We start from the raw sequence: 20824 nt of genomic DNA on the forward strand, positions 1-20824 counted from the left end.
AAAAGGGAGCCCCTAAATTGGCCAGTGACGGTACTACTAACTTCAACATCCGTTTTTAGCGTCCCTTCAAGATCTTGAAAAGTCTCTGCAGTGGTTCACAGCTATAATAGGATTCAAGTTCATGCGTCACTGCGTGGTTTCGCCTGCTCCCGAAGATCTCTTGCTAGCACGCGGCTACCTGCCAGGCCCGGACGCCACGATGTCTCGATCCGGCGGCGACGAGGCTGGCCGTGCATCTTTCGAAGCTGAAGACATCATGGATGCTGAGGATTCCCAGCTCGAAGATGCCCCGAAAGCGTTTCCAGACAGTGAAGAAGAAGGCGAAGAAGGCGAAGAAGACGAAGAATCAGAGCTTGAGCATGCCGCTAGAGCTGGAATTAGACTGCTGGAGGAGAACGCGCAGCTACAGGACGAGCTGCGTCAATTCCAGGAGCAGTGTGCACAAGTTGAGTGCGAAAAGGAGGAACTTCTCAGACTTGTGACTGAGAAAGAGACGCAACAGGCGCAGCTGTCGGAGCATTTGCGCAAAAGTATCCGAGAGAATCAGAGCGTCTTATCGGAGCTTAGCAAGGCCAAAGACCAGATAGACGACTTGAAGGACCAATTGCAGGCTCAAACTCAGGCTAATCGACGTTCTCCAGGAAAACGGCGAGGCAAACGCTCATCTCCACGTCTCAAACTACAGCTACAATTGGACCCATCAGTAGGATCGATACCTCCAGCTACAGCGGCCGAGGAGAATCCATCATCAGGAGAGCCCTCGCCGACGCATAGTGGCGATAGTCCAGACAAACAGGTATTTCTACCAGTCGTCAGAAGGAATTCGATGCCTCCGGTGCTTGAAGGTGCCTCTGACGTGGAGGAGAAATTCGAGGAGGCACACCGCCGTAATAGTGTACTTGGAAGGGAACTTGCAAGTGCTCAGAAACAAATTGGAGAGCTCAAGCCACTTCAGCTTCAGCTACGCGAAGCCGAGTTAGAAGCCCAGTTGCTGCGTGTAAAGGTTCAGGATCAGGCCCGCGAGCTTCAGTCCTCCTCGGAAGAGCGAGAAGAAGAGCGCGAGCTGATCGAAAGCTTGCGCCACACCATCGAGATTTACCAAACTCTCGATGATCCATTCGCGACAAAGCTCGCTGAGATGCGATCTGTGACCACTCGAGGAGATGACGATGTACCAGTCTCACCACGAAGTTCACCTCGTCGAACTGCAGACCGACATCGGAGACGAGTCGATGTCGCACCCACACCATCTTCGCATTTACAGGCTACTGACTTGTCATACCCTGCACTGGAAGAACGTTTTAGTCTCCGTGATGAAAACGATCGCCTGCTCGCCGAGTTGGATCACCTTGGCCAACAAGTGCTTAATCTGAAGCTCCTCGAAGGAATCTCACGGACAGTAAGATCCCCGAAGAAGCCACCGCAAGGTGGCGCGAGTTTTGCAGGTTTTACGATAGCTGTTCCGGTGGAAAACCAACACCAAAATGACTCCCCAGCAGGCGCTGTGGGCCCAGTTGGCTACGGAACTAGCTCGCGAATGCGATTTCTGGAGCAACAGACATCGGTGTTGCAAGATTTGCTTCGGCGCTTTCGAGTACAGTGGAAGTATGAGTGTGCTACACGTCGGGCCGCTGAGAGTGACAAGGCTGACCTGCTCCAGCGAATGGAGAAGATGCAGACGCTTTTGAGACGCCAGTGTTCTTCTTGCGAAAAAGAACGTGAGGACTTACTGTCCGAAGGTGACGATACCTCGTGGGAAAACTCAGCTGCCGTGTACGAGACCCTACTGGACTATACTGCAGAGTGCCAAACCAAGGAAGAACAGGCTGAGGCTGAACATATCTGCTTCTCCATTTTGCGCCGTCTAGTAGACAGCTGGACCACTGACAAAGCAAAAAGGATGCGTTTACATGACTGGCTCACGAATGCCATCCGCGGGACTGGGAAACGCCGACCACTTTACCTTTACGAGCTTTCAGGTGAGATTGCTTCGGGCTTTCAGATTTTGCTAGTGCCCATTCTGCGAGAACAATTCGGGGTGCAGGTACAGGTGGAGAAACGACTACGGAACGTGATCGTGACAGACCTCAAGATGCAAATCACGGGGGCTGATGCAGCCAAGGCCAAAGCTTGCTTGCAGCGCATTAGTCGCTCGTTGCTATGGCTCGTCGACGTGGAATCGGCACTTATCGAGGATCAAGAGTGGGTAGGCGACTTTGCACGCAGGAAAGCTGCCAAAATGTGTGCTAACATTTAGGCAGTGAACACGCAAAATTCTTATAGCAAAATAAAGGCTTATAGCGTTACTTAGAAAACTCATTCCTTCCCGATGAAAACTGCCGTATCGCTGCAGATTGCCGTATTTCAGACTAGACTTGTAAACAAGCGTTGGTCTGCAGTCGAATGCGTATCTGGTGACGACACTGCCGTTTCCTCGCTGTAGTCGTTAACCAGCATGCGATAGTCAGCTCGAATCGGAACTCGCTGGCTCATAGCCGGTTGTCGATAGACGTTGTCAAGGAAGAAAAATGTAGGTGCTGTCGGATCGCGATGCCCACGAGCACTATCCAGGCGTACACAATCTGTCAACGGCAAATACTTGGCCACAGGTGGGTAGAGTGTGAGCACGTGGTAATTGAACAGCAACACAATGACAATCAGAATGGCCACTAGAATCACCGGCGTGGCTGCCTTCTTGAGCGACAGAATTCCTATGAGCGTGAGCTGCGCCACGACGAGTGCAATGATGCAAAACTTGAACATGCGCGGCCAGTAAGCTCCGAGCGCAAAACACATTGGCTGATATATGCAGAGCACCTGCCGACGATACACGATTTCGGCCACGAAGAAGAAGAACCAGGTGAAGTAGCACACCAAAGGCGCGATGGGAGCGAACGTCAGTGTGACCAATAAAACGAGAAAGCAGTCGGCGAGAGGGTTGGTCGGGTCAAACGGGTCTGTTTGCGCAATATCACGCAGTCCGAGCCATGGTGAGTTACGCTCGCGTCGTGTGTACTTAGGCGCTAAAAGTGCAAAGAGAGCCGATAGAACCAGAGGAACCACACGTAACAACTCCAGTACCAGCCCTAGGCCAGTCTGTACGATCACGTACGAGATGAAGAATGTGGACTGTTGCGGCATGCTACGTCCAAGCATCGACACCAACTTTTTAGGTTGGTCCAGGATCTCCTTCAAACTATCCAATATAGTACCGACGATCACGGTCACGAAGAAAATCTGAACAAGCTGGAAGTATGCCAACTTCGTGAATAACGCCGCCCGGACTTCAGTTTTAGACGGATGTCCTTCTCGTCCCGAAAGGAAATTGAACACGATCGGTGCTAACGCGCTCAGTGCCACAAGTGCAAGCGGTGCGACCTGCTTAAATATGTCTTGAAGTATTGGGTACTCGTCAAACGCTTTGTTTAAGAATGGTAGCGCGCGCCGCAGAGACTCCACTGTGGCAAGCGAAGCAACGAAGGCAGTCGGAATAGTCCAAAACAAGACGATAGTTGCGGAAATCAGGGATGACGCGAACATGCCGAGGGCACGAGTACGATAGTGTAGCCCAATATTACCCCAATTGATGTCGTCTACGTGCGGTGCTGGTGTAACAGCCAAGCAAGCAGGATCTTTAGACTGCAGCGTCTGCTGCGCTACCTGCGCCGACATCAGCGAAGTGAACGAAATAAAAGCGGCTCGACGCATTACTCGAATTGGTCGCTGCTTGCGGACTTGCTCTCGCTCGTCCTGGCTCATTTCTCGCTCGTGTCGGCGGGATTTTTTCTCGTCAACGTCATCCTCATCGTCTACTCCAAAACTTCTAAGCAATTGCTCTGTTTGTCCTCGACGGTCCAGCAGCGGGGCTCGCTTCGGATCTTCGTCCCGCTTTGTTTTCATCATCTGCTTCCAGCCTCTTTCCGATTCTGGCAATTGCAGTTCACCAACGTCATTGCCCATTTTTCGTTCGTTCTCCTCCACTTTAATGGCAAGTTGCGTCTGTGCATCGTCAATACTCTGTAGCTCTCTCGCAACTTCCTCATTCAGTATCGCTAGTTGTTCTTGATAATAATCAATGCTATCCACCTCGTACCCTCGACTTCCACTTTTACATATCAACATCCCCACCCACGACCGCCCCTCTCGATGGCGTGGCCTTTGACGCGAGCGCTCGCATTGTGCCAATGCGTGCTCCAGCAATCCTCGCACTTGTTCGCGTCGATCCACTAGTACCTCCAGCGTGGCGCATTCCAGAGCCACATACACGTTTCGGATCGACGACGGGAAAATCTTGCTCATGTACTGTTCCAGCGTTTGACGCGTCCGCAAATGCAGTGGCAGGTCATTTACAAGAACCGAATACTGCGGCGCCTCCATCTTGCCCAGCACCTCGTGACGACAATGCACGTACAATTTGTACTCGTTAACCAACAACCTCATCGCGTATGTCGCCATGACGAAAGCGACGACTGTGGGGGCCCACAGTCTGTCACTACGTTCTGGTAAATTACTCATTGAAATATATTCCAACGGGTCAATGGACGTGTGTTTGGTCTGTGGGAGCTCTGCCGTTGCAAACAACGGAAACAGCACGGCCGAGCAGCCCACCGCCAGCAGAGCCAACTTGTGGCCGAGTCTCAAGAACCGAAGGAAAGTCAGAGTATCCAGTCCGCATCTGTCCAAAATCTCGTCGTCGGACACCCGGAACCCCGCTGGAATCCATCGAAAAAGTCCATCTCGACGTAAAGAGGACACGCTAAAAACGTCTTCCTCTTGTCGGCGACTGGCGTACGCGCGACGAAAGCGTCTACGAAGACACTCAAAGAGCAGCAGAGCCACACCCAGTAGCGAAAAGTAAATGGACACACTGGTCTTGATGGTGCCGCTCGGGTTGGCGTTCGCAGCAGCCGCATCTTGCTGCGTTGTCATTGTCGAGGCCCTCCCGTTTAACAGAAAGATGCAGGAATGGCTTTGGGGAATGAGAACAAAAGATTGGGATGAGGCGCTGGAAAGTTAGCACCTCAAAAGTGTTCGTTTTCCTTTGGTTCTATAATATGTACATGTAATTATGTTGCACACGGTACTTTTAAAATGACAAGCAGTAGGATACCTCTATCCTAGAAAGTAGGGTACTGTACCCGTATCCTGGAGCCATCGAGCTGTTTAGGTTACTTATGGTGCGCGGGAAACGGAGCTCTCGTCGAAACTTTTTATTATACTTTCTGGCAGTAACCTGCGATCAGATTTTGCGAAATACAAGCTAGTGAAATGACATCGAGTGATCTGCTAAATGTACACGCGGTGGGGCGTCCCGCACCGCCGTCGGAGCAGGTCAATGGGGATGTCTGTCGTCAAAACGATGCCCTGCCCCAGCATAACGAACACCCCGTGCCATGCACTGTTTTAATAGTCGCGGGTGTTGTTGTCACCAAACTCTCGAATTCCTGCCAGGGTCGATGATGAATTAATACATGTACACACGTAGATGCATACCGTATCTACATATTGTACATGAGTAGACTCTACGGCAATGGCTTGTCCAGATCTCTCAGCACAGCGCAGATATTTCGATGTCCTGTCAGCCCCATCAGGTTTCAGAAAGCCAGCAACCACAGGCTTCGCCTAACGTTAGAAGCTCTCGCAAGAGCTACGATAGATACAGCTACGTGTATCCTTTCGTTGTCAATCGGGCGGTGTCTAAAGCGTCAATATACATGTACAGTTCACCTAGCTTTATGAAACCAAGCGAGAGTCTCGGTCCAATCCGTACGGCTCACCTGCATTGGCATCTGGTGACGATGGCGCGTGCCTCTGATCCATCGCTCACCTTTGGATCCTGCTTTCAAATCTTGGGACCGGGGCTTGGTCTTTTCATTGATTTTTTTAAGCACGGTCAGTTGGTAAGCTGGATACGGTTGCCCAGCGTGACGAGCAGGACCCAACTTGACGCGAATGGGTATCCGGACAGCAACACGATTGTTTTCGGGCGACTCATCGCCTGCACCAGCCGTACTGGAGAGAGACGGAGAGCGCGTGCTTCGATCCAATCATAATCCTTCACGTTCCCAACCGCACTCTAGTACAGTTTTTAATCAGCAGTAGTACACAGCAAAACCAGTACTAATACAATACAACCACGTGACACGTGACCAGGACATTGCTGGTGGTCCAGGTTGCACCACCGACACCAGAGTGAGCTAAACTCATGAACTTAGCACCAAAGGCTCCATCAAACATATGAGATTAACAAAATTGCATTGTCTGCTCGATGTGGGATAATACTGCAAGTTATGGGTTTTAGGAGATTCTTTTGTCGCGCTTGGCACAGACAAATCTAAAGATACACTGTACCCCCTCGCCTTTCATCTTGTAAAGCCGAAAACTACAACTTGGTCTGTCACAGTTTTGGTAGCGGGTCCCTCTCTGCGGAGATTAGACTCGTCGACTCGAGCTCGATTCCGAATGTAGAGCAGCTTAGCGCACCATCTCGTTTGTGCTCTTGGTTGTCGGTTGCAGTGGAGAGCGAGCGGGTCCAGTCAAAGATGCATCACCACCGTAGCCTTGGGCTGGCGCTGCAGAGCTTTCCGCCGTCTCTGAGCTCATTTCTCAATCCTCCAAGTCGCCATGCAGGCTCCAGAGCAAGTCAAGCAAGACTCCTACGCAGAGGTCAAGTCTCCCTATGTCGAGAACGACGTGCTCGGTCAGCATGAAAACGGCGCTCTGCGTGCCCCTCGGGGTTCCGTGTCCGTGTACGCGTGGGAGAACTTCGGCATGGCGGCGCACTCGGCCGGCGTTGGAATCGTGAACAGCACCATCAGTGGTGTCGTCTACGCGGTGCTTAACAACTACCTTCACATGTCTGCGACGCTCGTCGCGACGGCCGTTGCCCTCATCCAGTTTCCGCGCAGTCTCCGTGTCTTCACCGGCATGCTGACAGACACCGTTCCGATCTTCGGCTACCGTCGCCGTCCGTACATCGTGATCGGATGGGGAATGACATTCCTGTCGTGCTTCCTCATGGCTGTTCTGCCTCTTGGTGACCCGTACTACAGCGACCAGTCGATCGCTGACTTGGACACGAGTGAGTTGACGCCCGAACAGCTAGCGACGATCGACTCGGACGCCCCCAACCGTGGCATCAAGATGATTATCCTCATGATGATTGCCAACTTTGGCACTGTGCTCGCTTACAGTGGCTTCAATGGCACCATGATCGAGATCTCGCAGCAGGAGCCTTCTCACATCCGAGGCACGGCCATGGGTGACTGCGATGTTGTCTTCTACTGGTTCTCGATTGTCTCGGCCTTCTTTACGGGACTGGGTCTTAACAGCGAGGATTACGGTGGCACCTTTTCCTGGTCGATTGGATTCAACGCGATCATGGGCGTTTGCGCTGGTATGTCGCTCATTGTGCTTCCCTTCTGCTGGTTCTGCATCCAAGAGAAGAAGGTCGCGTCGGGACCGTCCAAGTCGGTGTACACTTTCCTGTACGAGCTGCTTCAGCGAAGAACCATCTACCGGTACATCGCCTTCCGTTTCTTCTACAACGTGTTTGCTATGATTTCCGTGACATCGTCGAGTGCGATTCAAAGCACCTGGGCTGGCGTGGAGCCGATTAACAATGGTATCGCGACGATGCTCGCTGGTTTTCTGACAATGCTCGGAACGTACCTGATCAAGAAGTACGGTCTTGCATGGAACTGGCGGCACATCATCATCTTCGCGCAGATTCTCGTCGTGTGTCTCGACATCATTCCCACGATGTTCACTATTTGGGATGTGGTTCGCAGCCAGTGGTTCTGGCTGGGTGTTCCTCTTCTTGAGAAGATCCCGTACGCCGCTACCGATTTTGTCGGCGCGCTGTTCATGCTTGAGATTGACAGCGAGGACTTCGAGGCCACTCTATTCGGACTTGCTGTGACTTCGCAGCGCATTAGTATCCCGTTCGGTACGGTGGTCACAAAAACGGTCGATGGCTACTTCGACATTGAGCGCGAGTACATCCAGCAGGATGACCACCACGTGCGCTCGCAAGTCACGTATGCCTATGTGATCGCCTACGCCGTCAATTTGCTTGCAATCGTGTTTGTGACGTTGCTCCCGCGTCAGAAAGATGAACTCCATCGCTTGCAGCGCGATGGCGCGAAGAATAAGATCGCGGGTATCGTGACGATTGGCATTCTTATCTTCGCTCTGGCCTGGTCTTTGATGACCAACATCCTGAGCCTGTTCGACTCGACGAGCTGCTTGCGCATTGCGGGCGGCAGCGGATGCTAGATCGAGACTCGCCCCCCTCGGAGTGTGTACGGGAAGATGTCGTGCAGTGCGTATGTGGGGACAGCATACTAATAAAACTTTACAGCTTTGGTTATCTTCGCTAGTGAGTGGTCATACATTGCTTTGCATCAACTGACAAGAGATCAAACCCGCTCAATTCAAAACAGTTAGCTGCTACCTACCTACGCTCGACAGCTATCGGTATTAGTATCATCTAGGCTTTTCACTTCAAGCCACCGTATCGAGAACCTTATTTGGGCGCGTTCGTAAGCGTCTGGTAGGCGTTCCAGCACTCAAAGTGCACCTTTCCAATGCCACTAGCGAGTTCGTAAAAGCGGCCGTCGAACCGCCCCGGGATCTGCAAAATTGGCTGCGCACAGTGCACGCACTTTGGCGCCACGGACTGCTGGTACTGCTCCCAGCACTCGAAGTGCACGAGACGTTCATCCTCGATTTTGTAGAAGCGGCCATCAAATTTGCCGGCGATCTTGATTACTGGTTCACTGCAGTGCACGCAGCGCTGAGCAGTGGCCATCTGGAATGCCTCCATGCACTCACCGTGGCACTTGCCTCCGCTGACCTGGTAGTATTTGCCGTCGAACCGTCCAGGGATTGCAGCGATAGCATGACCGCAGTGGACGCACTTCTCCGATGTGCGGATCTGGTACGCGTCAATGCACTCAGCATGCACGCTGGAACCGTCAGGAAGGGTGAACATGCGGCCGGAGAAGCGACCTTCCACGACTTCAATGCGCTGGCGGCAGTCTACGCACACGGGAGTGTTGCGTTCGCGGTAGGCATCCACACAAGCACCCTGGCACACACGGTCCACTTTCGTCTGCCCATCCTGCTCGTGCGTGAAGGTGCGGAACGTGCCCGACAGTGCCTTTTGGCAGATGCAGCATACGGGCAGCGAACTCGTGTCCGAGACGGGCACTACAGCCGTCGGCTTTGACGTGAAAAGCGTCATGGAGAAGCCCAGTTGATACGGTAGGTGGCCGTCGTACGTCGCAGGGATGATTACAAAAGGCTTACCGCCCTCCACTGGCATCAACGGCATTTCTAGAACGCAGCTGCGGTTCGAGATGAAGGTGCCCGTGGCTACCACGTCCTGCGAGAGATCAATCTTGCGCTGCTGGCGCTCCCCGTTCTTCACTATGACAGGCGCAATGTATGATGCATACTCAGTCTCCATCTTCATTCGGCGGGAAGGCTGCTCCAGGTGAACGATGAGGTTGCAGTCACTTGCAGCTGGAGAGTACAATTGAACCTGCGGGTTCAAGTGCATGGCGTCACGACCGCCACTAGTGATGCCGTTCCACTCGCCTGACACGATGTGAATGCTTAGACTCGGACTGACTGGGTTGCCAATGCCGTCAGGAAGGGAGCGGAAGTTGTACAGGTTACGCGACTCCATGACAGTCGTGAAGAAGCAGTAAAACGCGCTGAAGTCCATCCAGTAAGTGTGATCTTCGCGGAATTGGAATCCACACTCCACCTTCTGCATGCGTGAGAAGGTATGCCACTTCGGGTCTCCGTTAGACCAGGAGCCCTTCCACTTCTCTGGTTGCTGGTGTATTCCAATACCCCAACTGTTGCGAAGCTGCACCAGGCGAGTGTGTTCGCCCTGGTAGTCAAGCTCCACCAACTTCATGATGCCGTAAGCATCCGTCTTCCGGAGTCCCGTGGGCAATTCAGCTGCCATATCTTCGTTGCTGCAGCCCACTAGCGAACCCGCCTGAAGCGTGCTGCTAATCGTTTGCCATGCGGCCTCCTCGTTTGGGCACTTTTCCTGCAGCTTGTACCGCGCAGGCACACCACCATAAAGATCCTGTAGGCAGTAGCCCTCCTGTCCACCCACAATAGCCTCGTATCCGCCGTGGAGCTTCGCATATGCCTTCTCAACCAGCAGTGACCAAATCTCAAACTTGCCGTTGCTACCCGTAAAAGATCCGAACACAGGCTTGCCATACTGACTACACGGAATGTAGTCGTCAACAATAACGACACGGCTGCGGTTGTTGCGCCAGAATCGCACAGCGTACACACCCTCTTCATTGTACTGTTGTTCCTTCGGGAATGCTGTGCCGACCTCAACCCGGTCTGGGCGTATCAAGTCGTCACTCAACTCGGGGAACACCTGTGACAGCGCGAGCTGCGATGTAGACAAAATCGATAGCGCACCAAACACGTACGCATCCGCAAGTCTACCTACGCGCATATCGCCAGGTCCAATCCCCACGCCCGAGATGCGACTAGCAGCCTTGGACTCACGCGAGCGGTCGAAGAGGCATGTGCCTTGCGCGTGGAAGTACACTGGCACAAGAACCGAGACGCGGGACACAACTCCAGCCTCGGAGCCATCCACACGGTAGCCAGATCCTTCTCCAACGCTCGCAAAAGCGAGGGGCTTGTAGTGATCCAGCAAACTCTTTTCCCACATCAACTCAAAGCGCTGCAGTCCGTCCTGCACGAACTCGCTCATGTGCACAATCATGTTCTTCGTGAGCAGCAGCAGGTGGTCACGCTTGCGCTTCGTGACACCCGTAGTCACCGCATCCTTGGCAATCTTCAGGAATTGCGAGTCGATAGGCGTCGGGTTCTGGCGAATCACCTCTAGGATGCTTTCAGCCTCAGCAGGGTTCTTAATGGACATACTGCACACGAGCTTCTTGCCGTCGTCCAGCATAGTGATCTCCACATACGCCGTTTCGTTAAAGAAGTCCGTCACGCGCTTCCACTTCCAGATGTACTCCTGTAGATGCGGATACTTGGGGTTAGTGGCGTCACGGAAGATCGAGGATGCGTCGGGCGAGAACTGCGGGTCGGTGAACTTGGTACCAGCTTGTCGGTTCTTACGCAGAATCTGCAGCCACTCGCCATTGTCCGGCAGCGTGCGTTGGTTGTAGTAGCGTTCCTCCGCTGGGTCTGCACGCTCATTCTGGACAACCGTGACCGTGCTGTTCACCTTGGTCACGTTGTAGCCTTCACTGTGCTCCTGGGGGTCGGTTCTATTCCGCTCCACAGCGTTCGAGATCTCCAACCTCGTGCTCAGCGAGTCCATGTTGCGCGCGCGCACAATCTGGCGGATGCTCACACCCACGCCCTTGCCATCAGGTTCCTCCCTCTCGCCCTCCGGCGTGGCACTCACCGACAAATTGGCCAGCAATGAGCTGATACCGCTGCCGGACGGAGCCGCGGCCTCCACATTCACTGAAGCCGGCGGCTCAACAGGAGCTGCGGGCGTCTGCGGTGGGGCGTACGGATCATACGTAGGGGAAGCAGCAGGTGGAGCGTACGGGTTGTACGCAGGGGTCGGAGCAGGAGCTACTGGCGTCGGGTTGTAGTCCACACTGGCAGAAGCAGCAAAGGTGGAGCCCCCTCCATAGGCCGTTGGCTGTGGCGATGCAGTTGCAGTAGCAGTGGACGACGTGGACGACACACCGAACAGGTCCCCCCCGTCATCCACAGCAGCTGTAGGCGCCTCAGCAGGGCGATGGGCGCCGCATTCTCCACAGAACAAGGCCGTCGAGTCTCCGAACGGCTCTCCACACTGCGTGCACTTGGTGCCAGCAGCAGTCGGAGTAGCAGACGTCGGCGCGCTGTAGCTGGGCGTCGGAGCCGTCACAGCTGCCACAGGAGGCGCGTATGACGTTGATGAAGGTGCTATAGAGCTGTAACTTGGCGCCGCACTGAAGGAAGTGGATGCAGTCGACGTGGGCGCGGAATACGGAGCCGAGGAGCTGAAACTGGAGCTTAAGGACGCGGAGAATGACGGCACGGGTGCCGCAGCAGACGCGGGGGGAGCTGCAGGGGGAACATCTTCTCGAGGGGCGCCACACTCGGCGCAGAAACGCGCGCTCGCGATCTCGTCGGGCTCCCAGCGGTGGCCGCACTCGCCGCAGAACATGATGCGCGTCGTAGGCACTGGAAGTCGAAATGAGACGTGTGAGGAGGGAAAAGTCAAGATCGGCATGTTGATCTTGGTCTTTGTAAGTGGCGATTTTGAGAAATTTAGGATTATGCCGAGCTCAATTGACGACAACGCTGGCTTCAACTTGGCCCGGAACTTGCCCATGGCCAGATAATCTCGGCATACCATAGGAATGAATACATTAAACGCACGGGAACATGCAATCGATATGCTCTGTACAGGGCATGAGAAGGGAAGCGACACTGGTTCAGTGTCGAGGAACAGCGGCGTTGGCCAGCTGCGGTGGAACAGCGTTTACACCATCCAGCGACGACACCCTGGTCAGCCAGCGGATGAGGATCTGCGCTAGGAACTGCGGCAGGTGGTGGCGACGTAGGAAGTGCCACACGCGCAGCCCGATCAGCATGATGAGCGCGGCGCGGAACGTGCGATTTCGCACCCAGCCGCGTACGATGAGGGCCACTTGGCGCACGCGCGTCTCCACCGCCAGCAGTATCGAGTTCTCGGTACGTGCAGCCAGCTCCTGCTGGCGCCGCGCTAACCGCTGTAGCTCCGTCGCGTGCTGCATCACATCGTCCTCCAGGTTCTTGACGAGCGACACCAGACTGTCGCGGATCTGCTCCACCTGCTCGATCTGCTGGTTGAACATGGAGCGGTTGTCGCGCGTGAAGTGGAGTAAGTGGGCCTCCAGTTCCTCCCTTTTCTTGGACTCGTCCTCAGCTCGGTCCTGCAGCTCGCCCAATTCGTCGTAGATGCGTGGCAGCCTCTCAAACATGCTGGTCGACCTTCTCACTCGGTTGTTGGTCGTCGCCGAGCCCGCTTCCGAGGCGTCACTCGCCCCCAAGGAACTACTTCTTGGGTCTGCAGCGCTGCGGAGATTTGCACTGAAACGCCAGTCATCTACTAAGTTGTCCAGCGACGTCGTGTAGCGTTTCATGGCCTCCTGCCGCGTCATGGCGCCCAGATTGCGCCACTTCTCCCTGCAGTCACAGCAAACGCTAGTTAGCAGCCAACGCCAAACAGTCGTGAAGTCGTCACCGCACGCACCACTTGGAAAGCTCGAGTTTACTGAGCCCTGAGAGCGGCGCTGCAGTCGGACACGGCCCCACCGTCGCCTGTTGGTAGTAGGCGTAAAAATCCTTCTTGGGCGACGAGTTCTCCTGCGTCAGGACGCGGTGCGGGCCCTGGTAGCTCTCCACGAACATCACCGCTCCGGCAAAGTCCGTCTCCAGCTGCACGCAAGACTCGCAGGTCGCGTGCGAGTGGGCCGCCGTGGAGGACGCGGCGGACGACGATAGGGAGCGCAAGTCCGAGGCCTCCACGTCGTCCGCGTCCTCCAGCGACGGAGCAGTAGACAACAGCCGCGCGCGCACGGACTGCACGCCCGAGGCCTGTGAGACGACGGAGCTGAAGAGCGAGGACGGCGGCGCTAACGACGGCATCTTAAACTTTTGGCCAGTCCGACGTGGGAAAAAAGTTGACGTCAACGGGAAGGACACTGTTTTTGTGAGTATTTTTGTGATTTGTGCACGTCATTCTGCAATCTTTTCGGTGTAGAGAATCTCCGATGGTGTCGACGTCGGCTGGGGTGGCTGTTGTGGTGCTGCTGTCGAGCGCGCTGCTGATGCTGGGCGACCGCGTGGACTTGCCGCCTCTAGAGCTGCTGCAGCGCCAGTGGGCGGCTAGCAGCGGCTACGACCTCGCGGATCTGGCGGCGCCCGTGCTTTATGGGAAGCCGCTGCTGGCCCTGGCCTACGTGGCCCGCCTGCCAGTGCTCGGCCGCATCCTGTGCAACCAATTGGCCAAGGACAACAAGATCCTGGAAGTCCGCAAGTAGGAAATTTATATTTGCCCGTGAAATTCCTTCTCGTGCACTGAGCACTGAGTTGTCAATGCTGCTGCCAGGTTTGCGGCGTCCATCCCGGACCTGCCACTGTATTATCCGTACCTGGACCCCAAGGAGAGCGACAAAACACAAGGGGGGCCACTATCACTCGAGGAATTTAGCAAGAAGGGATCAAGGGCCGAGAATGCTGACGTCTCGTTCAAGCACTGGAGTATCGCGGACTACACGTCTCGCTACGCATCCGGTGAGGTGACTCCCGTGCAGGTGGCAAAAGCGCTACTAGTTGCCGTAGAGCAGAACCAGAAGAGTGGGTACCCGCTGAACTTGTTCGTGGAGAAACACGATGACGAGATTTTGGCTCAGGCGAAGGCGTCTGCGGAGCGCTATGCGCGTGGAGAGCCGCTGGGCGTGCTGGATGGTGTCCCCGTGGCTATCAAAGATGAAGTGCACATTAAGGGCCATCGCATGTTCACGGGTACTTCGTTTCTTGGCTACGAAGAGGATCCGGCGACTGAAGACGACCCTCCTGTTGCTCGACTTCGTTCGGCCGGAGCTGTCATTCTTGGAACTACCAATATGCACGAGATTGGCTCAGGTGTCACAGGTTACAACATGCACTATGGCACGGTGCGTAACCCGTACAATCCAAAATGCTACACTGGCGGATCTTCGAGTGGGTCGGCTGCTGCGGTGGCATCAGGCCTTGTGCCACTAGCTCTAGGCTTGGATGGCGGTGGTTCAATTCGCATCCCGTCCTCGATGTGTGGTGTTGTCGGTATCAAGCCCACGTTTCAGCGCGTCCCTCCCGCGGCAGCCGACTGCCCTTCCGTTGCTCACGTTGGTCCGATCGCAGCCTCCGTTCGTGACGCGTCTATAGGCTACGCTATCATGAGCGGCGGAGATGAACTCAGTTTCCCTCGTGGCATGACACAACCCTCCGTGGATCTGCATTCGTTTGAGGACACTGCCTCGCTCAAAGGCGTTCGCATCGGCTACTTCAGCGATTACACGAATCATTCGTCACCAGAGATTGCTGAAGCGGTTAACAAGGCACTTAAGGCTCTGGAAGCGCGTGGAGCGGAGCTTGTGGAGACGCCACTGCGCCACCTGACACCCATCCACGTCGCGCACAGCATTACTATTTCATCTGAATTCGCGCAAAACCTGGACAAGTACTATGAGCGCGTTGGCGAGATGTCCCCGGAGGTGCAGCTCATTCTGACATTTGGCCGCAGCTTCACGGCCATGGATTTCCTCGCAGCCCAGCGTGTTCGCGCATTTGCGTTGCGTCAGTTCCAGGAAAATGTGCTGAGCAAAGTGGACGCGTTCGTGACGCCCTCGACGGGTATCACCGCCCCCGAGATCCCTCCCGAGGCGTTCGCAGTGGGCGAGCTCAACGCGCAGCAGCTTGGAGCCATCTTCCGCTTCAGCGTCTACGGCAACCTCATCGGTGTGCCTGGCGTGGCAGTGCCGATCGGCTACGACTCGCGCGGACTGCCCATGTCCATCCAGTTCCAGACCGGCCACTGGCAGGAGGACACGATGCTGCGTCTCGCCCACGCCACGGAAGATCTGTACGCCAAGACACAGAAAAAGCCGCAAGTCTACTTCTCTATCCTCGACGACGCAGCCAATTATTCCAGCAACTAAGTTCCAGCCATCAATGAGTCCCGGTGAGCTGTAGTAGGATCAACTTCAACATATTTTGATGTTTCAGGCTTTCACGCCAAAATCTATTGCAACATTTCGAATCACCTTCGCCTGCGTCTATTGTCACATTGTTCGCTGATGGAGCCCACGCCACCAGCGACGGCGGACGAGCCGTCGGTGCTCATCATGGGGCACCGCGTGGCCTTCCCCGCCGGCAAGACCCCGTTCCCAGCCCAGCTGGCTGTCATGAGTAACACGTTGGCTGCGCTGAAACGCAAGCAACACGCGCTGGTGGAGTCGCCCACAGGTTCCGGTAAAACTCTGGCGTTGCTGAGCTCGTGCCTCACATTCCAGCGAGATTTCATGCGGGACGCCATGGCAGAATATCACCAAAAGAAGCTGCGACGACGGCAGCAAATGCAACAATTGAGGGACCAAGTAAGGGCTCAGCAGCAGCAGCAAGAACAGGAGATCCAGAGCCAATTCAGCCAATTCAGTACCACATCAGGTTGGGATGACGACGCCTTTGGACTGCTGCAACGCAGCATCAAGAGGTTTAAAAGGGAAGACGACACTGCTCCAGACGTAACTTATTCAAGTTCTCTACAGGTTGGAGTATTAGACATGGAGACGCAACTCGTAACGCAAGAAGAGCAAGAGCAGGGAATGGAGACATTTTTATCACCAGATGAAGAAGTGAAGCAGGAGCAGGGGACGGAGGCACAATTGGTACCACCAGACGAAGAGGTGAAGCGGGAACAGGGAATTGAGACGCAACGGCTACCATTAGAAGAAAACGTCAAGCAGGAGCTAGGGATGGCGATGCAGAACAAAGAGGCGGTGTTCGGGACAAACGATTTGCAGGAAGAGCAACCGCCAAGTGTTCCCAAAATTTTCTTTTGCTCACGGACACACTCGCAGTTGGCACAAGCGGTAAAAGAGCTGAAAAGTTGCCCCGAGTCCTATATGAGATCATTGCCAGGATCGACGGTGCTGCATTCGTGCGTGCTCGCATCAAAACGCATGTTGTGTGTTAATGAGGAGGTGAACGATGAACCTTCTTTGGTGAACGAAAGGTGCCAGGAACTGCGGATGGAGAAGGAAAAACGCCGAACGGCGGGCGAGGAGGATGGAGAGGGGGGATGTCCGTACAACCAGACTAGTTTCAGTCGTCTGCGATCTCAGGCACCGCAGGTTTGGGACATTGAAGATATTACCAGATTGTCGTCGACGTGCGCTGAATGCGCGTACTTCTTTTCCAAGAGTGAGCTGGAAACCGCACACATTGTGTTTTGTCCGTACAACTACGTGTTGGACCCATCTATTCGCAAGGCAGTTGGTATCAAGCTTCAGAATGCTATCGTGGTGTTGGACGAGGCTCATAACGTCGAGGACACGTGCCGCAACGGTGCTAGCCTTGAGATTACTGATAACATGCTGGCTAGTGCCATTAAGTCTTTTGACGATGTGATCTGGCAGGAGGCCGATACCCCACCAACAGACGCGTATGATGCGGTCCGCAACATGTTGAGCCACGTTGAAACTTGGTTTGAAACCAATGCAGAGCTCGTGAGAGATCCGGAAGACGTCGATGATGACGATTGCCATGTGCTGTGGAGCACAGAGGACGCCTTGGAAATGCTGCGCAGCTGTAAGCTTATGGACGTGAGCGACGTTGACCTTGAAGAAATCTTCCAATATGAGCAAATGAAACGAGCATCTCCAGGCGCGAAGGTTATGCTGAGTACTCGCGCCCTGAATACTGCCTCGAGACTGGTTTCTGTTGCAACCTATATGGCGTTTGACAAGGGCAGGAATGCAGACGATTTCAAGTTACTGATTACCAAGAAAATGAGGATGAATGACAAGGGTGAAGAAGATATTGACACGACGCTTTGCATTTGGTGTCTGAGCGCGGCGGTTGTATTCTCCAGCGTTGCACTTGAGTCCCACAGCGTAATCCTCGCGTCCGGCACACTGAGCCCGATGGACTCGTTTGCCGGGGAACTTGGGGTAGACTTCCCGATTCGCCTCGAAGCTAACCATGTGGTGAACATGCGTAAGCAAGTTTTCATCGGCGCAATCATGAACGGACCGGGGAATGTCGACTTGATATCAACGTACAAGAACCAGCAGAACTTCCAGTATCAGGATTCAATGGGCTTCTTGTTGCTGCAATACGCACAAGTCATCCCTGGTGGCATCCTCATGTTCTTTCCGTCCTATGCACTAATGGGCACCTTGAAGGCGCGCTGGCAACGCACAGGAGTATGGGCCGAACTCGAGAAACATAAGCAAGTGTTTAGTGAGCCGCGTCTTGGTGGAAAGGATTTTGATGCGCTGCTCGATCGATACAAAGCTAAGATTGCCGAGCATTCAGCTGCGCACAGCATACCGAGCGGGTGGGTCCATAGCAGGACCGACGCTGAAGGTCCATGCCAGACTGGTGCAATTTTCCTTGCTGTCTACCGTGGAAAAGTCAGTGAGGGTATCGATTTTTCCGATGACAACGCACGAGCGGTACTTGCAGTCGGAATTCCGTTTCCCAATTTCAAGGACTTGCAAGTATCTTTGAAACGCGAGTACCAAGACAACAAGTCTCGTTTTGACAGAAAATTGATGAATGGCTCCTGGTGGTACAAACTCCAAGCATTCCGGGCGCTCAACCAAGCACTGGGGCGGTGCATTCGACACCGTCGCGACTATGGGGCTGTTATCTTGATCGACTCGAGACATCGCGGCAACATGCACGGGAATTCGCTTTCAAAATGGATGAGACCATACGTTCAAGAGTTCCGACTGTCCGAAGATTCCAACCCTCTCTTTGCCGAGTTTTTTCAGCGAAACCAAGTAGAGATGCCCATGTCAGCTGCTGCGCCAGAACCGGAGCCAGCCCCCGCCCCCGCGCCGTCGACACGGACACCTTTATTGACTGGGTCTATTATTCTTGAATATGAAGAGGATACCCATATCCAGATCAAGACTAAGCCACAGACAGTTCCGTAGTGGTGACACGAAATACGTTTATTAACCGCGTTCTTATAGTTATTTAGTCCAATCACACCAACGCCCGTGCACGCTGGTGAACGGACTCGAAGAGGGGATCTACAGAGATGCCAGCGGAGCCCAAGTACCGATGGAACGGCTGCGTTTATGCTGCTGGCGAGCTGAACAGGAACTTGTGCACTGCTTGTGGGATAAGAGTCTGTCCGGAGCAGCAGCCTTGCGTGTCAATAGAGGCACATTCGATTATCACTGCCAACAAGTCGTCCAGGAACTTCTGGAGCTTGCGCGCGACTCGTTCCTTGCTGGCGAATACCAGCAGAATCCCGTCAGGGTTTTCTCCAAACACGAACCAATGGAGGATGGCGGAGCAAAGTTTGCAGCGCTCACCTGCGTGCGCTGAGCTGACGATGCCGTGCAATTCGTTGTTGACGCCTTTAAACTCCGACAATTCTCTCTCGAACCGGACTGTCGGTCCGGTTGGTGCTGTTGACAGACCCAAGTATCTGGTGGTAGCTGAAGCCATGAACACTTCAACGATGAAGTGTGCTTTGCCCGAGGCAAATACGCGGATTGAGTCGATTTTCTTGAGTTCGAGCAGTGCGTTTCGTCCAGCCGATATACTTGCAGACTCGGATGCGGCAGGTACCAGAACTTGGAGCTTCGCACCCCATCGGTCAGACAGGTTTGGCAGCATTTGGTTCTTGATCGTAACCGCTTCTTGGACTTGTGAGACGCGATGCGAATTCGAAAATGACAATTTGTACTCAAGCGTCTGACGTGCCATCCGCCGACTCCACTACACACAGGTAACAGCATCTCCTGGAGCTAGCATTGGCACTAAGGGTTGCATTCGATGTGATGTACAACGGAAAAGTCATCCTATCCAATCTAGAGGATAATCAACCCGCTTCATTACCGCCAATGGCGGGTCTCAATTCAGCCACCACGTTTTACAGTCGTGAAGAGCATCGTAGTCTCGTGCGGCATTGCTGTTCTTGCAAGATTCATTACATGAGGGCTGACAACTTCTCAGTAGTGACAAGACAGACAACTAGCAACACGACAAGCACGTTTCAAATTGGGCGAATTCATTGCAACAATGTTTGGATATCTACAGCAGTAGCCTCTAATCTTGGTCTGATGAAGCACGCAATCAACGCCAACACAATCACCAAATCAGCATTCGGCTACACACCCAAACAACGAGTACACGAGCCTACTCACGCGCACGCATCGGGTCATCAACGTACTGCTTGCGCGTCTTGGCGAAAGTCGTGGTGAACGATTTGTCCCCCGCCTTGGTGAGTCTATTTTTTGCCAGGCTTCGTAGGGCCTGGAACAACAATATGAAAAGAACCACGTCAGCTTTATCAACTGCATGTTCTTCCCAGACTGCTGCAACCATCTACCTCACGTCTCTTTTTTAGAGGCTTGGTGCGGTTGCGTTGCATAATGACGATAGGGATGATGCCCACCGCCAGCACCGCCACGAGGCCGACCCAGTTCATCAATGAGTCCTCCACACCGTCGCTCGCGAAACGAGCTGCCTCGTCAAAGTTCCTACACACAAAATAACACCAACAAGTGTCAATGATATCACCATTTAAGCCCCCCAAAGCAAGGCAAAGCAACGTACGCGAATCCCTCATCGTCCGCAATGCCGTAGACGTCGTACTTCTCACGACGCTCCGGGTCCGATAGCACACGGTACGCTAAGAGATACCAGTACATGTAGCACCCCAAATAATCAGCATAATAGTAGCTAAACAACTGTGACATAGGTCTAGTGCTGCCCGTACCGTTCGAGATCTTGACGAACTCTTCTTTCATCACCTCGCGGGTCTCCTCCGTCTGCTTGTCCGGGTGATACTTGAGCGACATCTTGCGGTAGCTATAGCCAGCCAAAATTTCAATAATTGCAGGAATCAATTTAGAATTCCACGTCATAAAAGGCATTTGTCTCGACTGCTACGCACGCGCGCTTCATCTGGGACGAGGTGGCGGACGAGGACACCCCCAGCAGCTCGTACAAGTCCTGGCCAAACACCGCCGTGGCGCACAGCAGCAGGCATAGCGCACCGAACAGCACGCGCTTCCCAATCATGATGCTC

General features: G+C 54.1%; 7 protein-coding genes across 7 annotated transcripts; 3 read left to right on the top strand and 4 right to left on the bottom strand.

Annotated features, from left to right (window-relative positions):
* Positions 1-199: 199 nt before the first annotated feature.
* On the top strand, positions 200-2257 carry KRP23_5317 (uncharacterized protein; the record flags this gene model as incomplete). The annotated part of the gene is made up of 1 exon (XM_067890369.1): positions 200-2257. One exon carries the CDS (start codon positions 200-202, stop codon positions 2255-2257), a length of 2058 nt encoding a protein of 685 aa, XP_067746923.1.
* A 107-nt stretch (positions 2258-2364) lies between these two features.
* KRP23_5318 (CSC1-like protein) lies at positions 2365-4929 on the bottom strand (the record flags this gene model as incomplete). Its single annotated transcript, XM_067890370.1, has 1 exon — positions 2365-4929. One exon carries the CDS (start codon positions 4927-4929, stop codon positions 2365-2367), a length of 2565 nt encoding a protein of 854 aa, XP_067746924.1.
* Positions 4930-8527: 3598 nt separating this feature from the next.
* On the bottom strand, positions 8528-12253 carry KRP23_5319 (Calpain-9; the record flags this gene model as incomplete). The annotated part of the gene is made up of 1 exon (XM_067890371.1): positions 8528-12253. One exon carries the CDS (start codon positions 12251-12253, stop codon positions 8528-8530), a length of 3726 nt encoding a protein of 1241 aa, XP_067746925.1.
* Positions 12254-12458: 205 nt separating this feature from the next.
* Positions 12459-13653, bottom strand: KRP23_5320 (Acyl-CoA-binding domain-containing protein 5-B; the record flags this gene model as incomplete). Its single annotated transcript, XM_067890372.1, has 2 exons — positions 12459-13191; positions 13259-13653. The coding sequence occupies 2 exons, from the start codon at positions 13651-13653 to the stop codon at positions 12459-12461; spliced, it is 1128 nt and encodes a 375-aa protein (XP_067746926.1).
* A 125-nt stretch (positions 13654-13778) lies between these two features.
* KRP23_5321 (Fatty acid amide hydrolase) lies at positions 13779-15707 on the top strand (the record flags this gene model as incomplete). Its single annotated transcript, XM_067890373.1, has 2 exons — positions 13779-14044; positions 14117-15707. The coding sequence occupies 2 exons, from the start codon at positions 13779-13781 to the stop codon at positions 15705-15707; spliced, it is 1857 nt and encodes a 618-aa protein (XP_067746927.1).
* Positions 15708-15845: 138 nt separating this feature from the next.
* Positions 15846-18713, top strand: KRP23_5322 (Fanconi anemia group J protein-like protein; the record flags this gene model as incomplete). Its single annotated transcript, XM_067890374.1, has 1 exon — positions 15846-18713. The coding sequence occupies one exon, from the start codon at positions 15846-15848 to the stop codon at positions 18711-18713; it is 2868 nt and encodes a 955-aa protein (XP_067746928.1).
* Positions 18714-19839: 1126 nt separating this feature from the next.
* KRP23_5323 (DnaJ-like protein subfamily B member 11) lies at positions 19840-20817 on the bottom strand (the record flags this gene model as incomplete). Its single annotated transcript, XM_067890375.1, has 6 exons — positions 19840-19850; positions 19938-20046; positions 20123-20273; positions 20350-20425; positions 20513-20604; positions 20690-20817. 6 exons carry the CDS (start codon positions 20815-20817, stop codon positions 19840-19842), a joined length of 567 nt encoding a protein of 188 aa, XP_067746929.1.
* Between the last annotated feature and the right edge of the window lie 7 nt (positions 20818-20824).

Source organism: Phytophthora ramorum (genome assembly GCF_020800215.1).
Source record: "Phytophthora ramorum isolate Pr-102 chromosome Unknown Phyram_PR-102_s0004, whole genome shotgun sequence".
Taxonomy (NCBI): domain Eukaryota; phylum Oomycota; class Peronosporomycetes; order Peronosporales; family Peronosporaceae; genus Phytophthora; species Phytophthora ramorum.